The sequence below is a fragment of the Aythya fuligula genome, chromosome 1, assembly GCF_009819795.1.
Source record: "Aythya fuligula isolate bAytFul2 chromosome 1, bAytFul2.pri, whole genome shotgun sequence".
NCBI lineage: Eukaryota > Metazoa > Chordata > Aves > Anseriformes > Anatidae > Aythya > Aythya fuligula.
The window spans coordinates 13,376,532-13,394,559 of NC_045559.1; the positions used below are offsets into that span (position 1 = coordinate 13,376,532).

General features: G+C 41.7%; 2 protein-coding genes across 3 annotated transcripts in view; both read right to left on the reverse strand.

Annotated features, from left to right (window-relative positions):
* The window catches only part of SLC26A5 (solute carrier family 26 member 5), a 34,154-nt gene extending 31,038 nt beyond the window's left edge, over positions 1-3,116 (reverse strand). The window contains exons 1-2 of the mRNA XM_032205496.1: positions 3,056-3,116; positions 2,455-2,586 (exon numbers count right to left, since the gene is read on the reverse strand). The gene's annotated coding sequence lies outside the window, so the exon portion shown is untranslated. The remainder of the gene's footprint in view (positions 1-2,454; positions 2,587-3,055) is intronic.
* Positions 3,117-9,214: 6,098 nt separating this feature from the next.
* RELN (reelin) overlaps positions 9,215-18,028 on the reverse strand; it is a 286,617-nt gene continuing 277,803 nt past the window's right edge. Inside the window, exon 64 of one of the 2 annotated variants that reach the window (XM_032192390.1) lies at positions 9,215-10,166. In XM_032192390.1, the coding sequence (XP_032048281.1) occupies positions 10,070-10,166 (97 nt within the window). In that variant the 3' untranslated portion in view covers positions 9,215-10,069. Of the gene's footprint in view, positions 10,167-14,696; positions 15,040-18,028 lie in introns of those variants that run through there. The other variant, XM_032192399.1, reaches the window with a different exon arrangement.

Below are 18,028 nucleotides of genomic sequence, written 5' to 3' on the forward strand. Positions count from 1 at the left end.
TGCCATAAAGGTATGGCAGCAGCAAAACTTCAGCATTTAAAGGCGGCATTAGAGATGCCAGCATCTATGAAAAAGACCTGTGGTTTTGGTCCAGACATGACTCTTCAGACATGCCTGAGCTCAGCAGAGCTCCTGCCACAACAAGAGCAGGCAGCATTCCCCAGCAGGCACCTTGGAGTAGTGACGCCAGTGTGGTATATTATGTTTTGAATTCTGCTCCACGAATACTAGCTGCCCAAAATTCAAATTTTGCAATGTCTAGCCAGCTTAACCTTAATCTGATTGCAAAGTTCTGCTCACACTTTAGTTATGAGAGATTATATGAGAAGCTCTTGAAAGCTACAGCTCTGTCTCAGACCCTGATTTGCATAAAATGAACAATCTGACATTAGCTCTAGCCCAGTCTAGGTGTCAGAATCTCAGGTTTTAGACTATTAATTTATATATTAATTAGCTGAAAAAGAACAACAACAAAACACCATCACCACAAAGAACCCAAACAAAATTGGACATACACAAAGGTAGGCAGAAGGTAAAGCAGAGCAGCAAAACTTGATCCACCACCTGTGCAAAACTGGTAAGAAATCTTCAGTGAAGACTGAAGAAACAGACTCCACCCAGGCCCTGAAAATACCCAGTCACTGTCAAAAACCTCCCAAAATGGTAATCATGCTATTGTTTGTCACATGGAAGGTCCTCCCAGCCTGCTACAGCACAAACCAAAAGAAACCATTAATGCAAATCTTTAGGAAAAGTAGCCCAGGTTCCCACAGAGGCCAGTTATTCATATATGGACTTCTGTGATCCTTAATAAAAATCAAGATCTTATCAATGTAACTGATCTGGCAGGACATTATACTGCTTAACAGGTCTAGAGAAGGAAACATCAGGATAAAGAAGGCATTTAATTCTCTAAACTTAACTGGAAATAGTTTGATTTGAGTGTGAAAAGTTTAACTTCAGCATAGACTTCTTGTGTTAAAAATTATCAATCTACTAAGCCACCAGACAGCAAAACAGAGGCTTTAGAAGAACAGTTCTTATGGAAAAGTCTATTAGTTCATCAGGTTCAGAAGGAAGTGAAAGCTGGTCACAGGGAAACTCATGACACTCCAGAAGACCCCTGTGCTATTGGAAAAAGTGTGACTGGTAGGAAGAAATGAGGGAACTCATGACAGCTACTGAATCTTGAGTAATAAAGTGAAGCAACCTGTTTCCATGCTGGAGAGAAGATAGCATAATTAGTAGATTAGCACAAAAGACCTTACAGGTTTCTCCCTGTGTGACAATGTTACTCTGGAGGAAGAAGAGGCAGCTGAAATAACAAATGCTATCCCTAGGAATTTTGTATACTCCGATTTAATCATCAAATCTACATCTCCTAGACAGGCACAGATAGAGTGTCATTGTCATTTTCTTATTCTTTGAGGTCCACTGTCTTTCTGTTATCCAGCTAAAGTTCTGATGCTACAAAGTTGCTAGGAAAGTTACTATAACATAAATGCTTCAGTTGCACTGCATTCAAACTGGAGATATGGCAACAATGACATCTTAAGCCTTAACAGCTGCCTATTAGATAAACCAGACACAGTTTGTGCCTCAGTATTTCCCTAAATTATTCTGGTTGCAGCCTGTCAAGTTTACAGCATGACTTAGAGCTGCTACTGCTTCACTGAGGGCTGTGATCCCTAGCTCAGTAACAACTAGAGTAACCAATGCTAAGTAGTGCTTGCTACTCCATTTCAGAGATGTTTGGCAATGCATTGCAAGACAATCAGTAAAATAGTTTAGTTCAGAAACACTGCTAAAATCAGTACTGGAACATCTATCACATGTCCCAGAAATACTTGGAATTGCCATAAACCAACTATTTCAAAATAGGAAGGCCAACACTAGAGTTGATCTCCACAGAGTTAATTTGTTGCAAATGACCCACACGTGCTTGCTGTCTGAAGCTGTACAGGTAAAGGGATTAATTGTACCATTTCTACAGCAGCTAATGAAGTAGCATATGATTTATGTTAGGGAACTTTCATAAGTAAAGATGCCTATTACCTAGAATACATTGTATTGCACATTTAGGAGAAAAAGCTTCGAAACTCTCTCTGGAAATTTTGGTTTCCTTTTGCGAAAACTTTGGAGAAAAAAAAGCCAGTGGCCAGGAGCTAATTCAGACTTGTCAATCTTCCCCATCCAAACTAATGCTGAGCAACTGGAATAGATATGAATGTACTTTCTGCTCAGTCATCACAAAGTAAAGGCAGCAATTGCTAGGTTTTTAATGATTATTATTACTGATGGCATATCTCTGGATGCCAGCTGCAACAGCCATGTGGATATCTGACATTTCAGAGCATCCTGAAGGCAGCTTTCAGCCCTCTTTCAACGCTCAGACGCCAAAGTTTTGTAGAAAAGCAGCTCATACACCAGCACAACACGTTTAAGCCTACTTACTTTCTTGGCTGGTGGTTCCAGTCGCTTTCACTGAGCCCTTCTATGGAGTTCGGGACGTTCCCTCAGCTCACAGACCGTAAGGCGAAGAACACTGACCCGGGGGGAGGCTCAGTGCTGTCCCTTGGCAGAACACTGCAAAAAGCACAGCTCAATCCCGTTATTTTATTTATTTATTTATTTTAAAAGGTCTGGAAGACCTTCGGATTGAAGCTAGCGGAGAGGGAAGCAGTTATTATTTCTGCTTGGTACGTGACTGAGGCGGCTGCTCTAACCCCAACAGCCCGCAGCCCAGCACCGGAGGGCTGAAAGCGTTAGATGAGGAAACGACTGATCTCTCAACCCTCTCCTGCTCAGGGGACATCCCCTCAGGAGGGATATCCCCTCAGGAGGGACACCCCTCTCAGGATAGAGACCCCTCCCGTGAGGGGACACCCTCAGAAGAGACCCCCCTCAGGAGGGGACACCCACTCAGGAAGGGGACCTCTCTTTCAGGAGGGGACACCACCCCCTCAGGACGGCCCCCTCTTTCACGAGGGACCCCTTTCCTCCCTCAGGAGGCCCAGCCAGCCCCCACAAACGAGCCCAGCCGCCCTCCGCTCACCTCCAGCCGCTGCCTCCCTCCGGCCGTGCCCCAGCCTCCCGCCGCCGCCGCCGCCGCCGCCTCCCCTCCGCACCCAAGGTGAGCGCCGGGGGCGCGGGCAGGGTGTAGTGAGGGGAGGGGGGGGGGGCGGCCCCGCCCGCTCCGTCCGCCGGCCGCGGGTGCTACTGGGAGTCGTAGTCCGTGGTCCCCATGCCCCGCCGGGCGAACGCGGGCCGCCGCCTACAAATCCCAGCATGCCGCGGGGCTGGCGAGTGCCCATGGCTGGCGGAGTGGCCGCTGCCGTCGCCTCAGCGCGGCCGGGGGCGGGAAGGGGCGGTGGGGCTGAGGGGACACCGGCCCCCGCCGCCTGCCCTTCCCCTTAAAAAAGAATTGTAGAAGCCGGTGTTCGCTTTGCTCTGTTGTTTTGGAGACCTTAAATGGACTTGGCATTGTAGCCCTGGCTAGAGGGTTTATTTAGTAACTGAAATAAAACCTAAAATCAAACAAATGCAGTACTTTCAGTGTTGTCAAAGTGAACTTTCAAAGCCAAACGTTTCCAAAGCTGCGTTTTAAGTAAGAGGTTTGTTGTAACCTGTCTTCTCCCCAGCAGATTATAACATTTTGGCATTTTGAAGGAAAAACAAACAAACAAACAAAAAACAAACCAACAGTTTCAGAGCAATGTATCCACAGACTTGGTGTAGAGTGGTGCTGGGTGCCAGTGTTTTATATAGAACTGGGTAAATGGAAGTACTTTGGGAACAACATCTTTATGATACGGGTTTATTTATCCAGAAGTTTATTATTAGTATTATTTTATTCTGGATTTGGGCACCTGTACCTTGTGTGAGAAACCAGGTGTGATCAGCTTAGGAAGGTGTTGCATCCCCTTTGGTGTACTGAAATTGTGGGTTGCTTTATTACCATTAAAGCAGGTATTGCAGTAACATACTATGGATAGAGCTGTGCTTGTGCATGCTGCACAAAGAGGAGGAAAAGGAGAAACCTTAAAACAAACACGGGAATAGCAGCGTAAAGATTTCCTGCTAGGAAATCCACAAAGGTATAAATCATTTTAAATTTGACAGTAATTCACAGCAGGGATTATGTTAAACTAATTGTGTCAATAGTTGCATTTAAATACATGAAATAAAGCTGGTTTTAATTTCTTGTGCACATTTTAGCATGACCCACTGGGAAGGTTAATAGTTCTTTTTATTGCTTTTTCCAGCTTTGTCTAAAATGGTACAAGATGCTTCAGTACTTCAGCTCCGAGAGATGGGCAGGGATTAATATAGTGCTGAACACAGTAGAAACAAGATGAAAAGAGGATTTGGGGTCAAAACACAGAATGGGAGGAGAAGTTGGTGCAGAATAAACAATAAGGACAATTGGAGAGGCCAAAAAAATTTCCTGTGGAGGATAGCTGTGGGCAACCCGTCCCTGGCGCACACACCACCCGAGCTGTGCGATGACAGGGCCCCAGCGTGAGCTTTGAGGGCTCCTTGAGCCCACAGGCTCGGGAGCAGCAGGAGCCATTGCTCTCTGGCAGCACAAGGGAAGCTGCAAGGCGCTGCCGAAGGCTGGGTCCATCCCTTGCTCTCTGGCTGGAGCTTCGGTCCTTAGGGCATTCCCTTCTCAACTTCCTTCTTCCTCAAATAACTGCTGACAGTGAATGCAGTCCTGCAGCTAGCTGAGTGGGAGGGGAACGTGGAGGCTTCTGTCACTTCTGGTTGTCTCTTTTCATAGGGGACCTGTGGTGGAGCCTCCTAGGCTGGAAAACTTCACCAGGTGGCCTGGGTCACTCCCTCAGGAGCCTTCTAACCATCACTCGACTTTATAGGGCAAAAAAAGACTATGTGTTTGACCATGGAGTCTTATGAAAGTCCTAGGACAGGTCAAACCAGCCTAATCAGTAGAGATGGGTATTTACTGGTTGAAGTAAAACACACATTTAGATTGCCTGTGATTTTCCTTGTGATTTCAGTGGCACTTGGCTTGGTTCTCAAAGTGCTCCTGTTAATTAGTTACCACCTATCTCCTGTACAGATACGCTAGTCATGTCAGGCTTTATTATTGTCCGTAACAGCAGTTATTGTATCAGAGGCCCAAAAAAAGGGACATTTCCCTTTTCACTGTGAAAAGTTCCTTGACATGCAAATTCTTTACAATGTCGCTTGAGAAGAATTGGATTTAAAAAAAACTAAACTGGGTGCCATCTGGATTGTGCGGAGTTAGGAATATAAACCAGCTGAATGGCTTTGCACATGCTGCTTCCAGCACGCTTGGGGCAATATATCAGCAGAAGGCTGCCGTGTATGGATAGTCAGGGGGCAGGGAAAGAAGGACCCAGGGCTATCAGTGGTGTGTGTGGTGCTGGCAGTGGCAGCCCTGCTACCCCTGTGGCTCTGCCACTGCCTCCCCCAGTACTGTCTTTGGCCCAGAGGCAGTCAGGGAAGCAGCCATGCACTCTGGAAGAACTTTGCCGCAAACTTTTTCACAGACCTCCCTTGACCTGTATGGCTCAAAAGCACAAACCCCATGTTCTTTCTTTCTATTTTTTTTTTTTTTTTCTCCTAAAGAAGCTTTGCCAACTTGTTTTCTCTCAAAAGAAATACAGATTCTAACTACTGACCCAGCAGTTACCTGTGTCCTCCTGTACAGTGTGTACAGTACTCCTCCACCCCAGGAGTGCTGTTTTTCCTGGCCCTGCCTTGCCGTGTGCTGGCTCAAACTCTCCTCATCAGGCTCTCTGACAATTAGCCATGCATGGGCCTATGTCCTTAGGCTTGCTGCCAGATCATTCCCTTCAGCTGAACTGAGAAGAACAGAGGAAGAAAACAGCAACAGTCATAAACCATCAATGACAGAACACTGGGCAGTTCCTTCTTCCTGATGCCACCTTTCTTCCAGGAGCATGTCTACCACTTGTGGGCGAGTGCTCCAGTCACTTATTCACAGCCGATGTGCTGCGTATGGGTGCGTGGTCTCAGCTGCTATTGCTAGCAGTCCTTCAAGAGGGCCATACTTAAGGTAGGCAAGTTCTTTTTGCCACTCTAACCTGGTTCTGAGGCTCCCCCACCAGCTCCTTTTTGAGGCAGTTCCCTTGTTGAGCTCCTGTGTTGAGTCACACCTAGTTAAGCCGTGCTGCTCCAGAGCTGAACGGACAGGGGTTTAGCTGTTATACACTGCTGTTTGTTTGCGTGGCTGCTGGCAGCTGGCATAGTGGCTGCTGAATGTCCTGTAGTGGGGCTTGTGGAGCCTCATGCCATAGTCTGCTTGGACAGTACCCAGATCCCTTTTCCCACTGATGGATAAATAATGAAATGATGCTAGGGCAGCAAGTTCGCCCAGTGGCATTTGCTCTGAAGGGTAAGAAAGTGAAAAAAACTATAGCCTTGTGTTTATAACTTCTCTCATGTCTCTTCCCAAGTGTTTTCCTTTCTAGACTAAACAAACCAACTCTCTACTTGGAAGGTCGTAGTCTTAAGGGCTTTGTTTTTAGTGCTATACTCTGAAATCTCTGCAGTTTGTTTACATCTGTATTTAAGTGAAGAGCTCAACAGCTGATAACTGCTGTGTACTTTACCACCACTGACAGCTGTATGTTTTCTGTGTTTTACCGTAAATTGATATATTCTTTTATTGATATCTTCTTTTGATATATTTAAAAGTGCCATTTTGCATTATATTTTACACTGTTGATTCTCCTCCTACAGTTTTGCTGCCTCACCAGATATCTACCCACTTTGCATGCTGGTAGGCCATTTGCTCTTTGATATCATATTGTCCTTTATTGTATTTGCTTTTTTTATTTCATTTCTACCCATTTCTCTAAATTGTTCTGTTCATTCAAAGCGTAATTCAGTCCTTCAAAATACTTGTGCTCCACACATTTTTTCTGGTTAAGCTAATGTCACCATCTTTGAATGAAGCAAGCTCAAGAGAAGAACATTTAGGCAAAATTGTGTTAACTTTTGGTTTTGATTGTTCCAGAACACCAGGAGGTAAGAGCTTCCCTTTTCTCTATTTTCATTTCATTTCTCTTACGTTCTCCTTATTCTACTTGAACATGGGTCCATGAGCTGATAGGAGAAGTGCGAAAGACCACAAGGCATACTAAAACTATTCAGAGTTACAATTGCCAAAGTTTCGTATCAGTAGATAAGCTTGTCAGTACATTTTATAGCACTGTCATTGGTTTATTGCCATTGATATGTGATGTGTCACCCTTGCTATTTCACTGCTATTTAGTGTCAGATGACTCATTGCTTTCAGTCATATGGGAGGAAAAATGAAACAGTGCATACAGTAAACACACTGCATGTGCATGCTACCTTGGGTGCCGTAGGAATGGAAGAAAATTGAGGAAGAACTTCCTGGAATCTGGAAAGGGCAAACAACAAAATCACTTGGAAATCTACCAGCAGGGATGATTTTCTTGAGAAAAGCCCATGCCCAGTTTGTAGTCAGCTCTTGTGCAATGCCTTGAGGGATTCCTCAGTGATTACATACACTATTTGAGAGAAATAAATACAATTGTGAAAAGCATCTTCTCTGACTATGTTGGTCTCTTATTTGGAAAATGAAGTCAGACTAATTGCCTCATTGTATCTATCTTGTTGTCCTTAATATAAATTAACTCCCTAGCAAAACACTAGCTGTGCAAACATTTTAGATTGAAATGTAACTTACATATTGTCATATTAAGACAAATAAAATTATCTTAAAAATAGGAGTGTCTATATCTTGCATTTTTGTTTGTTCAATGGACAAAACTTTCTATTGCAAGAATTTAAAATCTCTTGGCCAAACATTAAGATATTATATTCTTTAATAATATCATTTATTTCTTTCTGCTCTTTCTCTGAATTGATCCTTTATCTTGTTTCAATGATTGAAAGCATATACAAAGCATGCACATGAGCTGGGCTCTTGCAGTAAGTTTCTAGTCAAAGATGTACTACATAATTTTGACCAAGTCAAGGTTTTGACTAGTTGGTCACTCAATGTTTGCTTTTTTTCTTTTCTTTTCTTTTCTTTTCTTTTCTTTTCTTTTCTTTTCTTTTCTTTTCTTTTCTTTTCTTTTCTTTTCTTTTCTTTTCTTTTCTTTTCTTTTCTTTTCTTTTCTTTTCTGCACTGCTCAGATACCTTGAAAAAGTTAAAAATTAAACACATTTTGTGTGGTTGAGCATGGATTTATAGCAAATGTTGTACTGGTTCAGACCAATATAGTGTCACCACCAGTGGCCAGAAACATAAGCAAGATGTAAGAGCATAGCACGTGTATATGATACTCCTCTTTGATACTTGCCCATCCCGTACCCCCAGGTCATTACAGGTTCAGAGGATTTCCTGAACATGTTGTGGTTTCTCTATTCAGTAACCCATGACGGATTTTTCTTCCAAGTACTTGTTCAGTCTCCTTTTGCATCAAGGAAACCATTTCACATGTGCAACATCCTTTAGCAAGGCCTGCAATGGATCAACTATCTAGTATTGTGTGACCAATTAGCAATTTCTGTCTGTTTTGAAGCAGGCTCCTTCTGTGCTACATTTCCTCAGAGCTTGGAAACACTGATTTGCACCACTATCTGTCCTCAGACTTTGTGAAATATTCCATCCTGAGAGATTATGCACTGGCCAAGTAGTGAGGTGTACACTGACACTGTGGGTGAGTAACACTTCTGTGTTGGGTTTGCAGGTAAGGCAAAGTGGGAGTACACATTGGTCCATGGTCCCGTTTCATTCCCTGCACTATGACCTGTTCCAACAACCACGCCGTTCCAATGGATCGGCCTGGGAAGATCTCTTGGTTTGTATTTGCAGACACTGCTATTTTCAACGTGCTGGTAGGTGTGATGTGCTAAGTATCCAAGCAAAATAAAAATCAGTGTTTGCATTAGAATCTAGGTATTTAGTAAAATAACTTGGTCTATGATTTCTTGTAAAGCCCACGTGGCTTGAAAAGTCTAACATCAGAGTCATTTGTTGACATTTTTATTGAAGCATGGATCTTTAGCTTGGTTCACCATAAAGTGAAGCATTTTATTTATGATAATAGACAGTTTAGGGCTATAGGGGCATTATAACGTTGCTGGTGTAGATACAACTTTATCAGAAGATACAAACATGACCCGCAAGAGAAACAAACACCAAAGAGAACACAATGAAACGTTCACTGTTTACAAATCACTTCATTACTACAGACACCAAATGGCAGTTACTGTAAGTAAATCAGTTGCAGAGAACTGACTACATTTAGACAAGGAAATGGGGACTTCTGTTTGGGGCTTCATCCACAACTGCTCAGTAGAAAAAAGTTTAATGTCAAGCATTCTTTTTTTTTTTTTTTTAATATCCACGAAACAATGCTAGCCAACAGACATATCAAAGAATAAGACTTAGAGATACCAACGCCTTTACAACTACTTTTGCAATTATCTTCTTGATTAGGTATTTTGATTTCTTTTTTAATACATTTTGTCAGAAGGTAAATAGCCCAAAAATCAGCAGCAAAAATATTACAACAACAAAACAAGTAAATACAGTGCCAATGTGTCATGTTGTAGAAGAGAATACAAAGAGGACAAACAATGATAACTTAATCATATAAAATGACACAGAGCTGAAATACAGTGCACTTAAATACCTATGTGACAAAGAATGTTAAATTCTGTACTTAGTATGTACGTTTTTTAAACATAAAATCTGAAAAGTCTTTGTGCTTAAACTTTTTTTTCCCGTTAAACAGAATTAGTTGCTTACTTCCAATACTGCCACTGTAAACTGATATTACAACAGATCACAATTTTCACAGACACATCAACATTAAAACATTTACCTATGAGAAAATAAGTCACTTCTCATTAGTTCACAGTGCGAAAAAGTGGTGTACACTCTGCCTTGAGAAAGGCTTTCAGTTATTCATCAAGCCAGTTGCAGAAAAGTCCTGAAACCAGATGCAGTGCTAGATTTAAAGAATGGAAAGCAACACATCACATGTTGGGAGGAAAAAATAAATTTCTCGTTTCTTCATGGATATCGTCTAAGTGACCTTCGTCTTCTGTTGTAGAAATGCCTGAGCCCATGTTGCCGTGAAAAATTCATCATGTAATTTTGTTTGCGAGTGCTGTTAAAATCGAAGGGGTTGGGGGGGGGAAGAGAAGAACGTTAGTTTTTTATAGGTACTTAAATTTCTTCTGGCAGAGAGCTAGTGGGACAGATTCTTCTTATTCCTTGCATAAACTTTCAAGCCAGTAAAGCAGTGCAAAGCAGACCCATTGTACAACAAGGAAAAAGGCACTTGAGAATCTGTCCCACTTTGCTTTTATTTACAGTTCATTATCTTAGGGAAAGGTTAAGAGCTTTCAGCTAATTACAGCCTGTGATGCCTAGGGCCAGATTCACTTAAGCTATATGCACTTGGTACCCTCTCAATGTGGGGTATTTCTCCTCTGTGGCTTTATACGCCAGCCACCTTCCATCTCAGAACATTAACTGCTTTATCTTAAGGACAGAGGAAAAGCTTTACTCTGCTTCATTATCTTCTACTTTTATGCAGAGTTAACGTTTCCTTCTCCTACACTCCCCATCCTATATTAAAGATAGATCTAGGAAGAAAGCATCATTGCCTCCGGGAGGAGACCAGGCAGCCTGGCTGCATCCTGACTGAAGGAGGGACACTTGTTCAGACCCATGTGGAGTAAAAAGACGCATTCCACCTCATTCGGGTGTCTACTTCTGTTGAGGGAAGAATGGACCATGAGAGGGCAGCAGTGGACAATGTGCTTGGGGCTGTGAGAGACAGCCACTGTGGCACACTGTAGGCCCAGGGTATGGGAAAGACCTTTCCATCAGGTAACTACTTTTAAAAAACAAAATAGTTTCAGATACTGCGGCCAGACAAAGTTCGAGAGTCACCTGAGAGTCACCCCTCTGTCCCCATGGAAAACATGCACACAAGACATATGCAGCCAGAGGATGTGGTTTGTCTCGGGGAATGGGGCACAGCATTAACCATGCAGACACCAAGGACAACTCCAACAGAGTAAAGGAACTTCAGCCACAAAAAAAAAGCACTGTTTACTATGTGGCCAAATTTTCTTTTGATTTTCAGGTGAAAGAACAGTGAAGTCTCAGTGAATCTGCGCAGTCTCAGGCTAATTTCTGATTCTCTCTAGCAGTCCTCCCTACCCACTTAGGAGCCTGTGCTTTCTCATTTCACTTTGCAGTGGGAGAAGGATGCCAGGCCTATACATCCTGATCCAAGGGACAGAATGTTACCAGAAGACTCCAAACCAAGGAGTCCATCAGGTTTAAAGGTGATACATGAAATAAAGGCCTGCAGCAGATACTGCAGTCAAAAAATCTCCCATTTGTGGGTGCAAGGTAGGTCATCATTTGTGAGTCTTCCTTGTGAGTAAAAAGTAAATACCCAGCCTGTGATCAGTTATACTTTCCTCTCTAGTGCATAAGCTTATTTTTAGTGAATATGGCCCATAGGAAAAAGAAATAATTGCATGCTTTGCAAAATAACTATTTTAACATATATATATACGTTAAACATATATGTTTAACATATATATACATGTTATATATCTATAACAAAGCAAAGATAACTTTGGCTTTTGTATGATAACTTCATCTAAAAAATACATGTAACAAAATTTTCAACAGCTAACTTAGATTGTGATTAACTACATTGAATAAAAGCAGTTGTGTCAAAACTTAGAACATAAACCTCCAAGAAATTCCAAGTTGGTTCCCAACTAGTTTGGAAATTTCTTTACCCAATTTTACAGAAAAACAAATCTTCCTCTTTTTTTTTTGCCACTGGAATGTACACACAAGAATGAAACAAAATCCAGCTCCTGGTGACAATGAATGTGTTCAGCACAACTTTCTGCACTCTCACAGTAAGTCAGCGCTCTAGAGTGTTTTGCACTTAGTTTGACTTGTCCTTGATTTTCACATGACTTTTTAAATTGAAAAGTTCTGTGTTAATTAATAATTGTGTGAGAGACTGCTAGTGGTGAGTTTGTATGGTTTTAATGCCACTTGGTAGCTCAAGTGCAAAGAAGCATTAAAGACCAGTCTTCGCTCTGATCACATACTCTGTGGAGCATCTCCCTCAATGCGATGCTGAACATCTCACTGAGAAATGGAGGAGGAAAACTGCAGCCCTGAGCTCTCTGCTAAAAGTGGCTGCCATTGATCGTGAGGCTTGAAGGAGATCTTAATCTTGCCTTCTCTGTAATCCCCAGTTGCTGGAGCTGTTGCTTGAGAAGCAAAAACTTCCTCAAACCAACCCCAAGTGGCCTTGCTCTGGGTACACGGAACAAAACAGAACCTGGTAAGGTGTTTGGCTGAAATATTTGCTGTTTCTGTACCTGGTTAAATTTTGGATTGAGCTTGAATGTGAGATCCAAGTCAAGACTTAGTCAAGTTTAGTCAAGACTTAGGCAGCCAGAGCACACTGAGCTGCTGTTCTTGGTCCCAGGGTCATTATGTACCCCCTGACTCCCTGCTGCCTTTGGTCTGCTCATGGTCAGCAGCAGCTCAGCAGAGTTTTTCACTGGTTTGGATGCTGCTAGGTAGGCCTAGCCTGTATTTCACTTCCATTTTGTATTTGGCCTTAATGTTATGATAATAATGTTTAAAACAGTGAACAAACAGAAAAAAAAAAAAAAAAAAAAAAAAAAGGAAATGAAATAAATAATAAAAGGAGCAAAGAAAGGGTTACCTAAAATACAGAAGTGATTTACAATTTTTTTAATGTATGTTCAGTCTGTTTTGTTATTTTAGATGCTCAAGATGTTACAAACAAACACATGTATTTGTGTTTTTTACAAACAAACACATGTATTTCTTGTTTTACACTGAACACTGCAGTGTGTGAAAAATCAGAGTGATGTAAACTGCGAAGAACTAAATGCTTATTTTATTTCCATGTACTGGCTTTGTTCAAACTTGTTCTTGCTGAAATCTGAGGTAGGCTTCCCAACTAATGGGTTAGATGCCACACAAAAACTTCATGCCTATTATAGACAAAGGCATGTTTTTCACTCTTGTTATAGGTAAATTCATATATTGTATAAAGTACAGTATTGTATTGCCTTGCATTGTTTATCATGTATAGTTTGATATTCACAAAATGAGAATAAGTCTATATTTATTTCTCTGAATTATTTTTATATATTGGTAGGAGAACAGCACTGGATAATAGAGACCAGCAGTGCTTTGTAAGATCACAATAAGAATTACATAATAAAGTTTGTGGCAGAATTATGCATTTTTTGCATGTGATGGATTTAAGAATGTTTTCAATATTATTATTAATAAACTTCATTTGTATTTTTACAGACTGATAAAGGCTTCAACATACATTACTGTTATTTTCTATTTTGGAGCACCCAAAATATGCAAGGCAGCATCAAGGTGTATTAGGAATAAGCCCCCCTTCCATAATGGAGGGTGTAGAGGGGAAATGTTGCTTGGCTATCAGTGGCAACTCGGAGGCTGCTTTGCAAGTCTGTAATGGCCTGTCAGTGCACTGAGCCTTCTTCCTTTTCCATGCATTCACTGACCCATCAGATGAAAAGAGCAGATCCAAAATAATTATCTGTGTATTGCTGATGAAGCAAACAGCAACAAAAGCAAATACTAGGAGCAATTACTGCATAATCTGTTCTACAGTTTTGGGTGCATTAATGGTAAAAAATAAATAGAAGATAATACTGCTCCAGTTTGCGGAGGAAATCCTAAGTAACTTTCAAGTGGAGTCACTGGAGTTATACCAATTAGATGAAAACAATATGCAGTTGATGTAGGAAAACAAAATTCTGTTTAGGGCATGCTCAGTAAATATGTACAATAATGTGGTTTATGAGAAGAAGTCACTCTTAAGTAGACCACCTGGGTCTTTAGTAGACCATTCTGACTATTGTATGTTTCCAAAAGCATAGTCTGAAGAAAAATCTGCAATTCAAAATTGGTGAAAAAGAACATAACCAAATAGAATAAAAATATGCAGTAAGAGAGCAAAATATTTAATGTCACTTATTTTCATGTTTTTATTTCTGATTGATGGGAACATTAGGAACCAAATAGAAACAAAAATATTTAGATAACCAAACCAAACATGAACAAAGCCTTAGAAAACAACAAAGGCATGCTTCTCAGGACTAGGCTTTGGGTAAATTTTGTGGCTGAATTACAAATGCTTTGTAGGGGGGTTATGAGAAAAGCGATGTGCTCTGTCTGAAGTTCTCATGGCTTATATTGACGACAAACATTCTTTGGCTCCAGGGAGATGCCCACAGCTGAACCCACAGCTCAGTCACAGTGTTGACTAGCAGTATCTAATTGGGGCAGCACAAACTAGTATAGTTACAAGAAACAAGAACTACCTGGTTAACTCTTGCTGTGCATCCAAGAGGCATGCATGTCTATGCCATCATACATATTCACTGACATGTTCTACATGGCTGTGGCTTCAGCTCTGTGGCCATTAATTACAGAAAAAGTGGGAACTCCCATGTATAGCTAAGAGATTGCCGAAGCAGTGGGCAATGGAGGGCCCTGGGTGCCCTCCGTTCCCAGGACTTATTGCACGGAAGAAGTGCTTCTGGCTGCAGCCTTAGTTAAATTCCTGCTGTAGTACAGGGCTGAGATGCTGAACACCTTCTGCTAAACTTCCCCTGATACTCCCTGGGGCAGAGCTGCAGGACCAGGGCCCTATAAAGCTCCCTGGCACACCTCCAAGAGTACAAAGGATTTTCCACCAACCTATCACTGACAAAACTTTGTGAAAGTTGCAGCTGTAGCAGCAACATATATTTGATATTGATTCAGGGAAAGTACTTACCTTATTCTAGTGTAAAACCAATGACAGCAAATAATGAAATACAACACAAGTTAGAAAATGCCTTTCAATGCATGCAGCACTGTGATTAGTCATAAAACCCTGATGAGGTTTAGAGGCAATATACGACTTTTCATCTCTTTTGAAAATAAAAATTGAACAAATTATTTCCTGATATTTCAAATCAATGCTTATATTTTTATTTTCTATAAAATTCAGCATGCACTTTTTATAAACATAATAAACATGTCATAAAAGCACAGATTGCATCATATTAAATTTGGCATAAATGTTGTGAATATTCAGATAACTACCTAATGTTTGAACTATTTCTGTTCTTTATTATAACTATGTTTAAATTTTAAATGAATTTTTCAAATCATTGCTTTTTAGCAAAAAATAAAGCAGATAAAATGTTTTTCCACATAAAAACTCTTTGCTAGAGCTAGGATATATAATTTATATTTTAATGTTGCAAGATACAGATGAACATTCTTTGCACCAAATGCAACCTAAGTTCCTCACTAAATCATTTGTGCCAAAAATGTGAGAATATCTTGACAATGAAGAGCATGGAGTGATGGCTATGGAGATATTTGTTCTGTTTCCCAACAATTAACCATAAAAAAATGGGTGGGGGTAATACAACTTGCATTCCTGGTACAACTCAAATTCCCATGGATCACATTATTAATTTTTGGGTGCAAAGAAAGCAACATCAGACCATTAGTATTCAGTTTATCATTGTCCTTTAGTTCTCAGTACTTTCTATCAGAATTCAGATTCGGGAGGTCAGTGAGGGTCTGCCCTATACACAAAGAAATGGCAGTTCCAGGTGCACATGCAGAAAAGTGCGTGTGAGTAGCAGGCTGTGAGCTCTACTTAGAGGGAGGAACGATGTGCAGATGAAATGCAGAGTTGGACATAGGCTGTTCTTAGGGCAGGAATATAGGGGCATTCAAAAAAGCACTCTTTTTTAAGTCTGGATAAATAGATATATATCTTTTAATCCTAAGAAGAGCCACAGTCATGGAACATGTGAGAGTTGTGCCCAAAGCTTTCTTTACAAATGGAGAGAAAAAATGTGGCACTAAAAGGGCACTAGCCTTAAAGGGACTGGACATCTTGATAATTACTATTCTCTCCCCATCCCATGACAGACATCAGCCGTTGTTAAAAAAAGTTGGCAAGTGGTTAGTTGGCAAGACCAATTTAATGCATACCATATTCAAAGCAGGTTCTGCGTTTCACCTGCTGGAAAGAGGGGCTCAAGCTGAGCACCACTTGCAGCTGCAGTGCAGTGTTAACAACACTGCTTTTTAATGAGAGATTCAACTATTTCATTAAAAAGTGAGGCGATTCTAAGGAACATACAAAAGCACCCGTTTGGCCTTTCTTATTTCCATCATGTATTTTGCATGCACAGATATCTGTAGGTTAATTTTTTTCCTCCAGCAAAAAGGAAGACAAAGAATTTGCATCCTGAAAACGTCTGCTGGTAAGAATATGATGTCCCTTGACTCAGTCAATTAGACTGAGCGGTGTTGTGACCTTGGCTATGTATCACTGTAGGCTTTATCTGTGCTATGACTCAGCAGCTGGGCTCATGACAGAATTAATTTCAAATCCTTGGATTGCTAGGAAGAGTTGAGCCACGAGAACTGGTATTCACGTATTTTCCCTGGGGTGGACAATCTCTGGGGAGGAATGTAATGGGTAGCAGAGGCATTACCCACATTGCGTGGGGACTAAACTCATGAAAAGCCTTGGCTGTGCTACACCCCTGCAGGCAGGTGCTTTCCTTGCTTGCCTTCCTGTTCTGGCCCATATTCTGCTCAAGGAGAGCACTGCTGACTTGTCCTTGGGCTGAGGAGAGGCTGGCAGAGCACCTGGGCGTGGAGCTCTGCCCACCTCTGGGTCTGCAGACAGCCAAGCCAACAGGTAGCACCTAGAGGATTCAGGAAAACATTTGTGTTTCCTCCCTACCCTGTGGGCTGACAGGATGAGATGTATGGAAAACCAGGAGCTTCTCTGCACCCAAAACCACACCTCCTGTCATAGGTTGGCTTCTTGTTATAACGCCACACAGGTTAGAGGCTTTCCTGCTGCAGTGACGTGGGTACACAGAGCAGGAAAAAGAGATCATTAGCAAGCTTTTAACAAGGCCAGAAAGGATAATGTGGATGGTGGCCAGAGGGGTGTACGTCTGTGATCATTAGCTGGAGTCTCTTTCAGGTGAAAGAGTGGCAGGGTTATAAGAGTACAGAGTATAGACTGTGTTAGACACAGACCATCAACAGCTCCTGGAGCCAGGGATGTTCATGGCTTTCTGAGACGAGGTCAGAGAGCCAGCAGGGATTATTTCCAACCTGAGAGTCACAGAGGTTTCCTAAGGTGTCTAAGCTTTGGGAAGAATAAGCCAGGCAAAACCTACTGACTCCCTATAAAATTAATGGAAAGTGGTAATTACATCATCCTACAGAGTGATTTTATTTCAGGCCATGACTCTCTGCTCTTTCTCTGAGAACATGGGTGGATGGAGAAGAGCACCCAAGGGACACTGCCTCCTTGCCTCTTAGGAGAGAGCTAACCTGGTGAGTTGGCTTACTTGCTCTAGGGACAGGCAGGATTTCTGTGCCTGGCACCTTCATTTCTAAACCTATTTTTTTCCCTCAGTTTAAATTTTATGGGGATTTACAGTAGGTGAATATTAAGAATTAAGTGCAAGTCCTGTCCCTAGTATTCATAGTGCGGCTTAACACCTTGGTAGCCCTGGTGTGTGCAGGCTGGCCTAGGGTTACTGCTAACAGACACTGATCCAGGCTCCCTTCTGCATGCCTGGAAGCACTCCATAGCACTGACAGAGCATCTTCGTCATTTTACAGGCGAAGAAGTTGAAGTGCTGAGGAGTAAAGTGACCAGTGTGAAGTGGCAGAGCTGAAGGAAAACCCAGGCCTTCTGAGGGAGCATCTACGTACAAAACAGAAGAGAAAGAAGGAGGCACTGCTTGCCCACTTGCCCATCTGGTTCCTTCCCTAGGCAAGGTGTGATTGCTTGCTACAGCATTTCTATTGTTTTTTCCATTCTAGTATAAAATACCTCTTGTGATTGAATTGTTACTGCTTGAC